The 17,258-nt window shown below is 38.5% G+C and overlaps 1 protein-coding gene across 2 annotated transcripts; it reads left to right on the top strand.

The window, feature by feature from the left end:
- Positions 1-6,847: 6,847 nt before the first annotated feature.
- LOC145464229 (peroxidasin homolog) lies at positions 6,848-14,883 on the top strand. 2 transcript variants are annotated; one of them, XM_081448061.1, is made up of 8 exons: positions 6,848-6,944; positions 7,567-7,612; positions 9,150-9,756; positions 10,403-10,646; positions 11,112-11,296; positions 11,984-12,276; positions 12,888-13,453; positions 13,975-14,883. In XM_081448061.1, the coding sequence occupies exons 2-8, from the start codon at positions 7,599-7,601 to the stop codon at positions 14,040-14,042; spliced, it is 1,977 nt and encodes a 658-aa protein (XP_081304187.1). In that variant the 5' UTR covers positions 6,848-6,944; positions 7,567-7,598; the 3' UTR covers positions 14,043-14,883. The 2 variants fall into 2 exon arrangements, with proteins under 2 accessions (XP_081304187.1, XP_081304188.1); XM_081448062.1 differs by having other exon boundaries at positions 6,861-6,949; positions 7,579-7,612.
- Positions 14,884-17,258: the final 2,375 nt, after the last annotated feature.

Below are 17,258 nucleotides of genomic sequence, written 5' to 3'. Positions count from 1 at the left end.
AGTTTACTCCAATGACTCCAGAGACGACTGATCTAAAATGAGAACAAAGTGACTCTTTATTATCTTATTAATGCTTCGTTTTATATGCATGGCGATGTGAGATCGAGTATGATGGTCAGAAAACGTTGTAGTCAAAATAGAAACGTAAAAAAATTCATTGTTCAGTCTTGATCTACGTCTACCAAATAACTCAAAAACAGTGCCTATTTTTGTTAGTGGACAAACGTTCTGCGCATCACGCAAGGCATGGTTTATTTTAAGCGCCACGCGCGCTGCGGTTGACATTAGGGAGTTTACTAAACCACGACGGCGACGCCAAGGACAACGTCGATTAATAAATGAATTTATATTTTATTACCTACGAATCTTGCGATACTCTAAAGTCATTTACTTTGTTTATCACTGTCAAAACTATCGCAAAACTAAATCCGGAACAGCGATAAATTTGAAATAAGAATGTAAAAAAATTGGCCGTCGTGGTTTATGTTCTCCAGACAGCACAAAATTTGGTCATCTCACGTTGCTGTCTTGCAGAGAAATGCAGACGGCAGAGAAATGTACCAAGAATTATAACGCACGTGCACAGCCATTGTACTGCTCAATTCTTTTGTTCAGTGGCGTTCCCGTTGCCGTTGCCGTTGCCGTCGTGGTTCCGTAAAATCCTTAATTGACGCAGTCAACTACGCTACCAAGTATACGACTGATGAAAGCAAAATTTTCCTACTGTGACCAAATCAAATTTAATGAACATGTACTTAAACCAGGAATACCAGAATAGCAGCATACAGCTAACCACCAACAGTTAACGTCTTCCACCTGAAAAACTAGCTGCTATCTGTCGAAAATTATACTAAAATCCAACTGTAAACATGTACCTGCAGATGGCGTCGTGCTCGCGGAAAACAAGTGCGAGATACGCAAATGTTTTACTTACTGAGGAGGTGAGAGAAAAAATAATGTAACGGGCACCGTAAAAGGTTTCAAAAAAGATCAATAACTTTAAAAAACGCGTGGTTACCCCTATATTTTATGTTATGAAATGAAAGTTGCAAGCCTATTAAACACGTCATTAGTTTCGGGTTGTGCGCAAAAGGTATTTAGACTGTATTTTAGCTGAAACAGAGGAAGGCTGTCAGAGACACTAAAAGCGTTGTTGCAACGATTTTGTCATTAAAAACATATCAAAAATGGTTTTTATGTTACAATTTACCATGCTGTTTTAATATCTTTAAAAATGTGTTTGCTTTTCTGTATGTAAAGGCGAATTCTAAGGAAATCTGTGTATACATTTTTCACAGAAATGCTGATGTCAGCAGTTTTATTGAGTTTCAAGGCTAATTATCTCGAAAAAATGCTTGGCCGGCAGGTTACCCCAATTTTTGTTTGTGGATTCCAATAGCGCTTGCAAAGATCTAATTTTCCTAATCTGGCGCAAAAACCTTTGTATTTAGTAAGCACCGTCCTTAACAGAGGCCTGAATTTAATGAACCTTGGTCATTGCAAGTTGTTCTAATAAAGTTTCATTATAACGCGCGCTCGAATTGGCTCGGTGAAACACCATGCAGGGTAAACTGAAGTTTGAATTTTTTGCTCCGGCATTTTGACAAATTTGACCAAAATAAATCGTTCCCCATGACTCAGACAAACGTAATCCAAACATGCTCACTGTTGTCTACAATAAACACAGTTTGGAGGCCATTGTTAACAATCACCGGACCAATTTTTCAAACGGACCACTTTTTTACACCTCTCACCCAACGATTGAGCTCTTCATGTCAGCTCGACACTAATTACATCATTACGCAATATTGGTGCAGGGGTGGATCCAGGAATTTCTCAAATGGGGGTGGCGGGTGGGTGGGGGTTTGTACACCTTACGATACGATACGGTACGATAACTTTATTTATACACACGGTATTTCCATCAATTTATTTATGATAATCAACTAGCTACCTATATCTTGCTAACTACAGTCAAAGAATAAAACTTCCAAACAAATAATAAGAAACTGCTTTTCATGGAGGCCGTGTAGGAAAAATTTACTTAAAACTGTGGCGACTCAGTTAAGTCTCGAACTCGGTTAATGAAGTTACTTGTCCTAGTTCTATAGGTAAGTTGTTCCAAAACTGAGCTCCACAGTACGAAAAACTTCTCTTCAGACGATCAGTGTGAGGTTGTGGAAGAATTATTTTGTTTTCAGTATTCCTCAAACGATAAGCACTCGCATTGTCGCGATGAACAAATCTTGATCGCAGATAATATGGTGTCTTATCATGCAATTTCTTTTACGTCATGATAGATTTCTTGTCTAATCTTTGATAACAGAGATTGTGTCACCCTAATGCCCGGAACGCATGATCCAAATTACTATCATTGCTCCGCTGAGATTTAGATACTAGCTGCGCGATTTTGAAGCCTTTGGAGCTTTTCCGCAAGGCTCTACGTTTAAGATTCCCCACACCACATTACAATAATCCAAGTGTGGCTCAACAAGGCTAAAAATAAACTTTGATAAAAATATTAAATGAGATATAATGCCGAATTCGCTTAATTGCATCAATGGCCGAAGCAATCTATTTAGACATTTTCAATATGGCATTCTCAATTTAAACTTTGGTCAATATAGACTTCAAGGGATTCAGCTGAAGTTACTTGTTCTACGGCCTTGTCGTTTATAGTAAGAGAAGGGCTTTCTGTAAATTGCGATCACCTCAACCCCTCCCTTGTATTCGCCTCTGTTTGGTGACTTATACGATAAGGTTTTGTTCTGGTTTGTTTTACTGACGAATAAACTTTGTTTATGTATATGTTACAATTGAATTTACTTTACAATACGTGAAAGAGAACAAGTACCTGACTGCAATATTTGCACAGCACAATATTTGCGTGCGCGGTTCGTTCGCTCGTCAGTTCGTTTATTCATTCGTTCACCGAGATAACGTGTAAATGTAAATGTATGCTACTAGGCGCCTCTGCAGACAATGATTATCATGTTACCTCTCTTACCCCATTTGGTCAGTAAGTTCTCTCGTAGCCATTCCAAGATACGCGCCTGTTGTTGTCCAGATTTAGATCGGCCTTGATTTGTGGATGATGAGAGTGGCTTGCTCTGTTAAACCGATGGATCTTTTCATTATCATTAAGACTTTCTCCTGGACCTCCAAAAGCGTTGTACAAGGTTTATTTTAAGGTTGAAGTTTTGAACTGTTTTGATCGTTACGACTGTGATGAGTTCTCACGAAAAAAACTGAATGTGTTAAGTACACAGTACTTTACAGGTAAATAACTATAGTCACTGACTGAATTTCTATCAAATGAGGCCAAATCCACATTTAACATTCTTGAATCAGAGGATGGAAGTTAGTCACATGAAAGTGTCTAAAGTGGCGTTTTACTAAAGTTCTAGCACGTACAAACATAGGCACGCAAGACGTGCAAGAGTTATTTATTGCGAAGTAAAAGCCTCTGGAAGTACACATAGCAGCGTTCAGTGGACTCTTAACAGTTGTGATTCGGGTTAACCCATCAAGTCTGTTTGTTCACAATGCTCAGCAAAAAGTATATTGATAAATAGAATTTTTTTCACCTTAAGAAATGTGATATCAAGCCTAATTTTATCAAGGGTTTGATTTAAACAATTCTAGTAGCTTTGTTTATGAGAACTTCAATGGTGGTTTCTAGCAAGACAGGGAAGAGTCACTGAGTGGGTAATTTTTCTGGACTAATGTTATAGCAATAATTGATTTAATTACCGTAAACAGTGGCTTATAAGGCATGGGCTTATACAACATCGTAAGGAGTTTTAAATGGGCTTAAAAACGGAGAAAAAAATGTTTCGCAAGGAGCTACCGTGTTGATCAAAATAATAAATCGAGATTATATTATTTAAAACTAGAGGGGGGCTTATATCCGGGGGGGCTTATAATTGAAAGTAATAACTTGTTTGCGGGTAGACGAGCCTATAATCGGAGTAGCTTATAAGCGGCAGGACTTACAAGTGGCAGTTTATGGTATAACATCATCGCGCAATAGGATGGTCTTCTACTGTTGTTTCTGGAGACACCAATCTGTCCCCCCTCCGAAAAAAAAAGAATTCTTCAGGGGCGAATGATGTCATCTCCATGTTTATCCATGTGCTTTTTTTCAAGTGTTATGCAATATTGCGGTCTTTCGAGTGTCGAGGCAGCTTATTGTGGACTGTAGCGGATAAGTCGTTTATTTAAATTTCGAAGTCTGAGTTCATGGCATTTGAAAACCTTGCAAACATGTCTTCACGAAATGTGGACTAGTTATTTCTCTCTTTACCCCTGTTTGGGGTATTATTTTTATGGTGCACCTTTGTATTAAAATAATCAGTGATAATTATTGGAGAAACGTTGTTTTTGTCGTAGTATGTTGCCTCTTTCTCATCCACCCATTCCTCCAGTGCGTGTACACGCTTTCATTGTTTCCGAATTTTAGATGTTCATGTTCACGAAAAGTTTTCCGGTCGTGAGTAAGACCGTCGGGGAAAGTGAAGCAACAGATGGAAACAGAGAGAAAGAAGGACAGCTGATGAGTATTTCATAAATTGCTTTTTCCAGGTTCCTTCAAAAGCACACACGAATTAAAGGAACGAACGAAGACAATAGGAGATAAAAGTTTATTGTCTGGTACGCAGCTTTAACTGAAAGACATGGTAGGTAATTAGGAGAAAACATTTTCCGTCCGTGTTTCTATCTAGTTAAATAAGAACACATATAGAAGCTTTGGCCCAAGTGAGAAATAGTTTTTTGGTGAGCTTGAATCCTTTATCGTGTTATGCAAGTCCAGCTCAATCTTGTTAAACAGGTGCGAAATTTGTAGTCAGGTAGTTGTTCTCTTTAACAGATTGTATTGTTACTTCAGTCGTAACATATATTGTTTTTATAAACAAAGCGTATTCGTCAGTAAAACAAACTACAACATAGATATTCTGATCAATACTCAGCTATCTTCTCAGTTTACTTATCAGTGAAATATCAAAAGCACATCGTAAAACTCACCAATATTGCGTAATAATGTAATTAGTGCGGATAAAAACTGATATGTAGAGCTCAATTGTTGGGTGAGATCGTGTGGAAAAATTCGTCCAATGCATGTCTGAAAGATGAACATGAGATAATTTTCATTTGTGCACTTTAACCAATCTTTATTTAACCATCTATACCTACTCCACTATGATGACTATAAACGTTATTACACAAATTAACCTATTTGTTTGACAATTGTATGCACGTTCAGCTTACTACTAATGACCAACTTTCGTGAACGGTATCGAACGCTTTGTACAATGTCGTGACATCATAAATTTCTGCCAAGCTTCTAGAAGAATACGTGTATTTACGGCGTCTTACATTATTCACTCATGCCCGAACAAATAGTGACATGTCAATGAAGCTAAAAGCTAAAGGATACCGTGCCTTTACAAATTGAAAAAGTAAATAAATAATATAAAAGTGGAAGATATGTTTGCATTTCAGGACCGACTCCCAACAATCTTACGTATTCTCGCTCTGGCCTTTTGAAAGGCTTACTACCACAAGTAAATAAGTAAAATACCGTGTAATAAAAGTGATACTTAATGCCCAAATATGAAATAATTATTTTCAAAAAGAATGAAATAAACTTCGACGATAAACTTTAGTATACATACGCAAAAACTAACTTCCATTATTTAGATTTTCGGTTATTTATTTTGAGACATATGTAGTTTTTACTTTCAGGACGAAAATCTTGCCAAGTAGGCAGTAGTACACAGATCGAGGAACTACACCAATACTTGTTAGTCCATCAGTCTCTGACGTGGGCTAATGACGATCGACGTCAACATAATTAAAATTTAATTTATGAGGTATAATTACAACGACAATTGAAAAAATAGAATATTTTTGCCACTTATTTGAACATCCTGTGCAAGTTTGGAATCAACCCAGATCGAATAACAGTGTTATAGCAACGTCCTTTTAATCGGAGTGTTCATCCGACAATATCTACAAAAACAAACCTGCGTTTCCGCTTAAAACCCTCAATAGTTTAGCTCGTTCACTCTAGTCGCGTGACATGTGCGGAAAGGGAAGCTCTGTTACGTAAAAGACCAACCACATAGTTTTCAAAAACTAATTTGTTATATTGCCTTTTGAAAACAAAACTGCTCTCATAATGTGTCAATTACGTACAAAGAGATGTATTCTTGAACCAATATCACCGACCGGATTCAGGATTAAGCATGCGCACAACATCAACATACAAAGACACGCGTAACTTAAACCCAAAGTGGATGTTGTTACGTAACTCACTCCTTCGAGTCAGAACAAGCTTCACAAAGAAAAAAAAAGACTAGAAAAGAAAAAAAGCAATAAAAACAAATAAATGCAAATAAACGCACGGATAATTCTTTCGTTTCACACACCGTTAGGTTTTTGACCTTTTGTGGCAAACGCCCTCGTCACGCGCTCATAACATCATTCTTAGTTATATAACAAAACAATTAATTTCTTTTTGTTCCATGAGAACTTCAAAGTCCACATAACCATTGGTATTGCGGTTTCAGCAATATCATAACTGCTGTATCGATTTCCATTTTGTTATGAATGATACAAAGAACATTAAAGTGATTTCGTCACATCATGTATAAAAAACAAACAAATCAGGGTGATATTGCTTTCAGCTACATGCTGCCGCTTGCGTGAAAATCTGAAAATGGTTCTGCACGGACCACGGGCAACTTTAGATATCGGCTTTAAAGTTTAAAGTGCTTTTGTTATTTGATGACTAATGACTGTCAATACCTTGCACACCGTAACAAATAAAAGGGAACACGATCAACTCATTTCACCACAGCAAGCAACGTTCTCCGCTGAAGATCTGAGCTTCTTGACGGAATCGTTCTGTTCTCTCTTGAGTTCTCCTCTCCAAGTAACAGGTATTGTACGATTACATATATGCACGATACATTTTCTTAGTCTGATGTTCAAATTTAAATTTCTGCTGTAGAAGCAAGGAAAAAGTAATAAGTGCGACTAAAGAGGCTTGTAGAGCGAAATATATTTTTTTGGTTCCCAAGAATGTTTCCTTTAAAGGGCATCAGAATTCATGAAAGTTTTAATCTTCCCCTTGATTCATTTATTCATGTTTTATCTTACTTGGTAACTTTACTTGCACATTTGTAGCCCTTGTTTTTGAGTTCTCAATTCGCTAACTTCAAACAGTGGCCCTTGCAAGCAAAGGCTATTTTGTTGTCTCTGGCCACCTTAAAGGGGCTCTAACAAATGACAACTTTGTTCTTTTTACTTCTTTGAGTAAGGTCAGGGGTAAATAATTATTAATGAAACGAAAAAGTGCCTTAGTCTTTTAAATTTGGACCTAAATCATAGCAAACTGAGGCTAAAACTACCAGTTTGCCGAATTTGTGTCGATGGTTTTAGCCTGTATTTCGTGTTGTTAATGTCACATACTGTTTCAGTGACCCACTGATGGCACTATAGAATACAGGTAGTATGAATTAGTTTGCCAGTATTGATGTAATACTCTCTGTGATTCAACAGGTGAAAAGTGAGAGCCATTAGCCAAAAGCAAAATGTACACCACAAGGTATGTTTAAGTTACGATGAATAAATCGATGTTATCTTGGTGATACCGCACAGTATCGCTAACGTTCAACTTAGACTTTGAAACGTTTTTGAGTCGAACTAGCCAACATCTCACAGCTCCATGCCCCAAGATTCCTTGTGTGTTTAAATGAAAATAGTATACCAAGTTGTTTTGCCTTGAAATAAAGAGTATACAGTATACGATGGGTCACCATGTCGGTATATAGTGCTCAAAATGCAGAGCAGGGCTAAAATCCTCTTCTTTCATCGTTTGAAGAAATATCACAAAAGTCCTTTCGGTTATGCCTCGATAGGTTTAGATGCTTTTCCTTAATCCAAACATGCGTTTTGACATTATACGCAGAAAACAGAAAACTAGTGCTCCAATAAACTAAGCACAAATGTAAAGCAACTAGTTAAATAGCCCCCTCTTACAGAGTAACTGTCACTCCTAGAGCTGTAAGCACCATTAATTTCAAAGCGAACTTTCTTTGACTTTCTGCGACCGGGATCTCCGCCTCCCTTCCCCTCATCTCCCCCTTTCTTCTGTTACTTCAGGAATATTCAACAATAATAAAACTTACGGGATATATCGTTCGTCCGTACAATTTTTTCTTAGCAAAAGCAGTATGAGATGATGACGTCATATGACATGATTACTACGGCATGTTATTCATGCAGGTCCCATCTTGGATTCGCCACCTTTTTGTTTTGTTCAAAGACCCTACCACTAGACACGGAACGCAGAAATGCTACTATGAAGTCGTAAAACTTTCAAAATAACTGTATGAAAGTTACATTTTGGTAATACGGACAAGAAAATTCCAAAATTGGATAAATACAGGTGGTCAAAGTTTAGTTGCCGTGGGACATTAAGTTCGTCCATCTACCGAATTATGATCCATTGACATTTTTATTTACTCAGTCTTTCCTTCTTTATTGTCTTCCTTCCTCCCATCCGTCCATCCTTTCGGTAATATAATTAACACTTACTCCACGACCAAGCCTTTGATATGAGATGGTAGATAACCAACAAGGTGTGTAACCAACGTCGAGATGGCTATAATCATAACGTTACCAACAAGCGCTGATGGAATGATGTTTTTAAATGGCCCTAAACTGTAGAAAAATTAAACTAAAATAAGAACTAAAACGCCCCAAACATTTACGCGTATACTTCCCATATTTGTAGAGCGGGTTATTACTGCTCATATACCACGATGGCCGCTAAGCCAAAGAAAACTCTTGAATTACATTGTTCCACGATCCAGTTTTTAATAACGATAGTTACCACTTATTATCGTTATTTTGTCATATATTATAAGACATGGTAACATTTAAGACGTCATAATAATAATAATAATAATAATAATAGTAGTAGTAGTAGTAGTAGTAGTAGTAGTAGTAGTAGTAATAATAGAAAAATGTAACTAATCTTAAAAGGCATATATTATATGAGCCGATGATAATTTGTCATGGAGCCCATAAATACACTGTGATGTTTAACTTTCAATTTGTCTCTCTTTTCTCTATTGCAGCTTTCTCTTTGGAATGCTACTTGTCATTGGCTGGTATGAAACGCCTCAAGCGCAAGTTTCTTCTTCTGGGCAACTACTGCTGGATACGCTGAGCCTCACAAACTGCGAGGTTTCACTCGCCAAAAGATTATTATGTCTTAAACACGGCAAGTATCGCACGTTTGATGGCACATGCAACAATCTCTGCAACATTACAACCGGAGCCACCTTTACACCGCATCGTCGTCTCCTTCCCGATGCGTATGAGCCAGACTTCCAACCTCGGCAATTCTCGACCTTCCAAGCACCCTCCGGCGAAGCATTTCCCCTTCCAAACGCAAGACAAGTTAGCAAGAAAGTGTTTGACAGTGTTGGAGCCCAAGCCGATTTTACCCACTTGGTAATGACGTGGGGTCAATTTTTGGACCATGACCTCACGCTAACTGAGTTTACTGTAGGGGTGGACCCACAAAACGATTGTGGCGGGAGCCAGGACGCTTGTCCCAGCCTGTTTGATAAGCCTGACTGCTTTGGAGTCAACATCACCAGCGGGAATAATCTATTGAGTGATCCAAGCGCAAAATGTACTCCTCTCTCCAGGTCAGAACGGGACGATAATGGCAACCAGGTCAGTTGTTATCCTTGATGATACATAGGACAGTTTCTAATCTTCTGAGATCACACATTGGTCAGTTTCTTTTTCTAAATTACACGCAGTTCATATATGGTCAACTTTCTTATCATATGTGCCTAATAGATCAGTTACTTAATCATGACTTCACATAATGCACATGTCATGCAGGCCACTTTGGTTTCACAGAGTCGAATAAGAAAAAAAAACAAACATGCATAGAACAAAGTGGCTAGACAAAGAAAGACTTCAGCAAACGTTAACTACACTAGCTTCTCGCAAAAATTTTAATGACCGCATTAAATAATACTTGAAATAATATTATGTTACTCAGTAGCTAGTTATCTTTAAGGACAACGTGAAAAGGGATAGCTATACTATCATCTATTTGATAAAGCTACTGTGTGAATATATCTTCCTTCAAAAAGTAAGTAGTAACAAAGTTCTGATAAAGAAAAAAAATAGATCATTTTGGGTAAGCTTGCCATGTTATTAGTTATCTCCCCTGTTAAGACTTAGGGATTAGTGGAAATCGTTGTATTCTATGTAATTCTGCAGTTTCCTTGGATTATAAACAGTTTAGCGTGCTTAGCAAAATGAATAGTTGTCTCTAACCTAAATAAACTAAATTTTTCTACTACAGATAAACGAGATAACCTCTTACCTTGATTCATCAAATGTGTACGGCTCAGATCTCGAAAACGCGAACAGCCTTCGCAAATTCACAGGGGGAGAACTTCTGGTTGAAGCCTTTCCTGACATTTATCAATTACCAGTTCTACCGGCGGCTGAATCTGCGGGCGGTGAAGCAGGCTTCTGTAGATCCGAAAATGTTACAGCTGAACCTTGTTTCAGAGCTGGTGATCCTCGGGTGAATGAAAATCAAGGTGGGAGAAATAAAAGACGTAACTGAACTTAGCGATAAAGTTGAGGTTCATAATAAAACTGAACAATTAAACACAAATACCTTGTAGTACTCACCGGCAGGTATACATAAATTCTCAATCACTGTATTTGAAGTCATAAATGACAAATGAACTAGTTTATTTGAATTTGGCTTGAAGCGGTTTGCAGATGAGTTACGTAAAACCAAAATCAAAGTTATCATTTTAGCAAATCACAAATGACACAGACAATATAGTGGACCAATCAAAACTCGAAGTACATGCATGTAGCTGACGCGAAGCGCGCGGGAAAACATGAGCGAGCGAGTGACGATTGGTTTTGGTTTCACTTCTGATTAAATGAAAAAGTGGCGCAAGTTTTGTAAGCCAATCGGGTGGCGTAGTAATGCAAAAATGAATTTTTACTTAACTTTATTTAAATAACCATTCTGTTCTCTTGTTTGACAGCTTTAATGGCAATGCACGCTCTGTGGGCTCGTGAACACAACCGTATTGTCAATATCCTACACTTATTAAATCCATGGTATGATGACGAGAAACTGTATCAAGAGGGACGCCGAATCGTTGGTGCCTGTATGCAACACATTACATATAATGAATGGTTGCCAACACTCATTCCCAGTCTAGCTTTGGTAAGACCCAGATGGAAGAACATAATGTAACAATTCGTCCTTTCTTTTCTCAATGGGAAAAAATCCTAGATATATATTTATTTGTAACTCCTGAATTATAAGGAAGTTCCGTTCAATGGTTACTTGATCACAAAAAGGACTCATCCACAAACTTAAAGTGGTACTATGATCAAATTTTACCCCTTGAATTTTGAGCTTAATCACATAGAATTCCACGAAAGATAAAAAACGCCGTTTACCGTTTGCAAATATCTGTATTCGTCCCTGAGATATTTAAGTTTAAAAATGTGTAAAATACGTAAATCAGCAAGTTATGCACTTCCAGTCAGTGTAACATGTAAAAAGTACTCAGCCGTGACTGCATTAGAGTGGTCTCCTTCGGGCATTTCGTAAGCTTGTTTCGTGCTTTCGGCAAAACTTCGCCCCTGCACCATATCTCAGCGAGACACACCAAAGCATGAATCAATTGCTGAATTTTATTTTGATCCGGGACGCTCCAAGTGAATGGATATTAACAACGGCGTACACACCTGCGAAACCTATTTAGCATCAGCAGTACACCGTACAATCTAAGAGATTCTGAGATCAAACTAGACTTGCCCAAGCCGCGCACGAACTACTGCATGCAAGCGTGGCTTTTCTCCAAGTGAATGGATATTAAGAACAAACGACCGTTTTCTGTTTCAGAGGAAAGAAGCAGGAGTTGCGTTGGAGGCACCTGGAACACTCTTTGGCGGTTACGATCCTTTCACAAAGGCTTCAATGTTCAACGTATTCTCTACGGCTGCCTTAAGAATAGGCCACACTCTGATTCGGGAAACCTTTACATTGGCGGATGGAGTTCGTGGAGGGAACCGCCTGAATGAATCTGTAGTCACGTTTTTTGACCCAGCAGTGCTCTACGAACTAGAGTTAGGAGTCAATCCCTATACAGGCATATATCTTGGATTGGCTTTGGAAAGAGCCCTCGATTTTGATCGGTATGTGTTTGTTCAGCCTTGGTTTGTAAGACAAAATAAACTGATTGACAATCGCAAAGCAAAACCTTCATTTCTCGATTGTCTTTCAGCAGCCCTTGAACTGTAACTTAAATTAAAAGTGAGGGTGATTTAAATGCAATACAGTACTTCTCAAAGAGATCTTCTGACTAAAAGACACTATTCCTCCAAACTATTAAACGTTGACCTCACTCGGTCAATGAGCGTCTTATAACATGACAAATTTTGTATGCGCGCGCGTGTGCGTGAACTTTTCATTTGTGAGGGTGTTGACTTTGTTTCTGCGCTTCCTGTGTAAGTTTCCTAATGAATAGTTTTGTATCTTACAACTTGGTCAGTATAGTAACTTCGCTGTCAGAATGTTCCTTCTCTGTCGTTAACGTGCATCGATTTTTCAGGGCCTTAACTGTAAATTAAGTTATTTTGATAACAGCAGCTGTTGAAAGGACACCAAATTCATGAGTAGATTTGTTTAAATATAATGATCTTAATAGCAAGTTCCGACTTGCATGCACAACATTCTCCAAACAGTTGAAAACGATTGTCCAAAAAATCGCATTTGACAATAATTTAGTGATTTTTCCTTCTCGTAGGAACATTGCTTTGGCAGTGTTGGAAAACCTGATAATACCAGGACCAGGTGATGGCTTTCGTGGTGACCTTGCTGCTATAAACATGCAGCGTGGACGAGATCATGGCTTACCAGGGTATATCCAGTTTTCAACACTTTGTGGTGGTCCTGCAGCTACAGGTACAAACTTCAATGATCTTACAGATATACCATTTGCTCAGCGGGTAAGACTGGAAGGTACTTACCGAACTGTCGAGGACATCGATATATTTGCGGGAATATTGAGTGAAAACATTCTAGCAGGCAGTGCGTTGGGACGAACCGCCACCTGTCTGCTTCTCACACAGTTTAACAACACGCGCCGTGGTGATCGCTTCTGGTATGAGAATGACGACCCTCTCACCGGATTTCCCATAAAACAACTGGACGAGATAAGAAACTGTAATCTAGCTCGAGTGATATGTGACAACTCAGACGGCGTTTTCACTATTCAGCCCAAGGTTTTCATGCGAAGGATTAGGGATACTTTAAATGATGATGTGCAGTGCAGCGATTTGCCTTATGTCGACTTGGAAGTTTTTAAAGAGAGTGAGTACTTTTTGCTATTTGCTATTTGTATTCCGGACATTCTATTAAGATGGTAAAGAACTCCTTTTTTTGTCTTACAATATTTTGAAAATGTTTCTACAAATTACTCCGAGAGTAAACATTCCATCAGACTTGTCTTAAAAGTTACCGTGGCAAAGTTTGCACCGTCTTATGAAACCTAGGCGTTTACAATCTCGGATGTAATGTGCAGCGTCTTATAAATGGTCGACAGTAATTTAGAAGTAGAACATTCAAAGATTCAAAAGAATAGCCCGCATCTCTCTTCTTTCCCTCCTCCAGATGTAACGGGCGATAATCGAAATGTGTGGGACATGAGCTCGCTGACACAGACTTAAGGCTCGCGAAAAGAAAACGGTAGCTGTAATATTTCCTTCTGCTCCCTTTCCGCGCTGTCAATCACCAATAACATAAAATATTAAAATTCTCGGGAAGCCGGCGATAGTTTATAGTGCAGAACAAGTACTAAGTGAAATATTGATTTGTTATGTCTTGATTGCTAGGTCCGAAATATTACGGTGCTCCCAAACTTTCCCGGAGTGGTGGTTTTGGCGGAAATGTCGCTGCTTGAAGTATTCCCAGGGATCCATTCTTGAATTTGTGCCATGCAAGGTTTTGTTTTAGTTAGTCAAAAACGATGTAGTTGATGTTAATAATGAATGTAACACGCCTGAGTTACAACCTACGTGGCCGTCGAATAGCTAGTTATATAACCAATATTATAATTGATAAAGGATTAAATTGCCCTGTTATGCAATAAGTATAAGCAGTCATTAATTGTAATATCAATCGATCCTTCCCTTTTTAGGGAACGTACGATAAATTGTTTGTAACATAAAGGGCAAAAGTTGATGTGTTCCAGCATCGGTTGATGGTGGACAATCCATTTGAAAAAATATATGATGTGATGCCGGACCTCTTGAAAAACTCGATAAACTTCGTACGTCCTCGGATAGACTTTCTGACGTTTCTGGTCATCTTAGACAGTCTTGAAAAATCTATTTATACCTCAGAACATTTGAACATATTAGGTGAACAATGAAAAAAGTTGAGTACAAATGTCGTCCTTTAGAGCCACTCCTAATTCAGTGATTATATATATGCTCCAATTTCGATCGCTGCAAGAGTGAAACTCGAGTAACTGTAGGTTCTATCTTAATGTTCATGCTCCAAGTTCAGTCAATTTCAGTAATTTTAACCTCTATGTTATAAAGGAAAGTCGGTGCCGAAGAATTTTTTGTCATTTTCAATACTTAGTTTTTGAATGTTAATCTAATGACGAAGCATGTAAAATAGCTCTATGAAAGTGGCAATAAACTTTACCAACTTTATATTGAGAGCTCTTCTATGTTTGAACATGCATGAGCTACTATGCAATTCATACCCCACTCCCCTTCAACCCTGCCCCCGCCCCTCCCGCCCTACCCCCAAGCGAAGTCAATTGCGAGTTTCTCCTTCTAAAGTTCCTATCAATATCAATTGATATTCCTGCATGGTGTAAGGGGATGATTCGTTCCTTTGGGTATTTTATCCCCTTTAAAAAGAAATATTTTCGACAAAGGGGAAGAAATAGTTTACTTCAATGACTCCAGAGACGACTGATCTAAACTGAGAACAAAGTAACTCTTTATTATCTTATTAATGCTTCGTTTTATATGCATGGCGATGTGAGATCGAGTATGATAGTCAGAAAACGTTGCAGTCCAAATAGAAACTTAAAATAAAATCATTGTTCAGTCTTGATCTACGTCTACCAAATAACTTAAAAACGGTGCCTACTTTTGTTAGCGCGCACACGTTCTGCGCTTCACGCAAGGCATGGTTTATTTTAAGCGCCACGCGCGCGCTGCGGTTGACATTAGGGAGTTTACTAAACCACGACGGCGACGCCGAGGGCAACGTCGATTGATAAATGAATTTATATTTTACCTACGAATCTCGCGATACTCTAAAGTCATTTACTTTGTTTATCACCGTCAAAACTATCGCAAAACTAAATCCGAAACACAGCGATAAATTTGAAATAAGAATTTAAAACAATTGGCCGTCGTGGTTCACGTTCTCCAGACAACACAAAATTTGGTCATTTCACGTTGCTGTCTTGCAGAGAAATGCAGACGGCAGAGAAATGTACAAAGAATCATAACGCACGTGCACAGCCATTGTACTGCTCAATTCTTTTGTTCAGTGGCGTTCCCGTTGCCGTTGCCGTTGTGGTTCCGTAAAATCCTTAATTGACGCAGTCAACTACGCTACCAAGTATACGACTGATGAAAGCAAAATTTTCCTACTGTGACGAAATCAAGTTTAATGTACTTAAACCAGGAATACCAGAATAGCAGCATATAGCTAACCACTAACAGTTAACGTCTTCCAGCTGAAAACGAGCTGTTATCTGTCGAAAATTATACAGAAATCCAACTGTAAACATGTACCTGCAGATGGCGTCGTACGCGCGCAAAGGAAGTGCGAGATACGCAAATGTTTTACTTACTGGGGAGGTGACGGGAAAAAAATGTAACAAATGTAACGGGCACCGTAAAAGGTTTCAAAAAAATTCAATAACTTTAAAAAACGCGTTGTTACCGCTATATTTTATATTATGAAATAAAAGTTGCAAGCCTATTCAACCGTCATTAATTTCTCGTTGTGAACCAAAGGTATTTAGACTGTATTTTAGCTGAACCAGAGGAAGGCTGTCAGAGACGCTAAAAGCGTTGTTGCAACGATTTTGTTATTAAAAACATACCAAAATGTTACCATTTACCATGCAGTTTTAAGATCTTTATAAATGTGTTCGCTTTCCTGCATGTAAAGGCGAATTCTAAGGAATGTGAAGAAATTTTGCACAAAAATGCTGATGTCAGCATTTTTGTTGAGACTCAAGGCTAATTATCTCGAACAAGAGATTATCAAGTTAAGAGAGTGCATCCCCCATATAGGCCTTATACCAAAGGTAATCCCTCTCAAGTTATTTTTAGTCATGATACTCAGTTCTTCCGAGGATGTTACTCGCGCTATGCGTGGACAGCCGAAGCGACTTTCTCGAAACTACCTCAGACGAAATGGTGGGAACATCATTGTATATGTTTTGATTTCTTTTCATAGCAGAGATGTTTTCTGCGCTCTCAGCCGTCTTTTCGTTCGGCCGGGCCTTCGTTTGTTTTGTGTTCGTTTGGCTGCTCATTATTTGGCCCTTTATTCGGTTTTAGGGAGTTTAATTAAGCAAACTTTAACGGCAACGGCAACGAGTACAATGGCTGTGTAAGTGTGCGTCATAATTCTTTGTTCATCTCTTTGCCATTGTTTACAAGAGGTCACAAAACAACAACGTGAAATAGCCACATTCTGCATATTCGAGAGAACGTGAACTATACAACGGCCAATTTTTCAAATCCTGTTTCGAATTTTGACGCGTTCTTACATATTCTGTTTGGGATATTTCCGACAGCATAGGTACACTGAATGAATCTTAATACTCGCAAGATTCGTAGGTTGAATATTACGTCGTTTCTTAATCGACGTTGCCTTTGGCGTTGCCTTTGCTGCGTAAACTTCTTTTTGCTACTTGGGCAGCGAGCGTCTTCCTGCACTTTCGACGATATGTTTGTTGGGTTGCCTAGCTTGTGTTTGGGCGTTTGTTTGCTTTGCACTCGTTTGTCTAAACATTTCTCTGCCGTTCATTCAGTTGTTATTGTTTGTGCCGGGGACATCCGTCTCTTATTCAAACTCCTATTAAAGTTTCGAAATGTATTTTAAAAAACATACCGACTGCCAAAGCTCCCTT

Source organism: Orbicella franksi, chromosome 12 (assembly GCF_964199315.1).
Source record: "Orbicella franksi chromosome 12, jaOrbFran1.1, whole genome shotgun sequence".
NCBI classification, from domain to species: domain Eukaryota; kingdom Metazoa; phylum Cnidaria; class Anthozoa; order Scleractinia; family Merulinidae; genus Orbicella; species Orbicella franksi.
This window is presented reverse-complemented; position numbering and strand designations above follow the sequence as displayed.

Coding starts and splice junctions, on each gene's coding strand:
- LOC145464229 (XM_081448061.1), top strand. Junction 9,757..10,402: donor GGGACGATAATGGCAACCAG/GTCAGTTGTTAT, acceptor TTTCTACTACAG/ATAAACGAGATAACCTCTTA. Junction 11,297..11,983: donor TCATTCCCAGTCTAGCTTTG/GTAAGACCCAGA, acceptor TTTCTGTTTCAG/AGGAAAGAAGCAGGAGTTGC.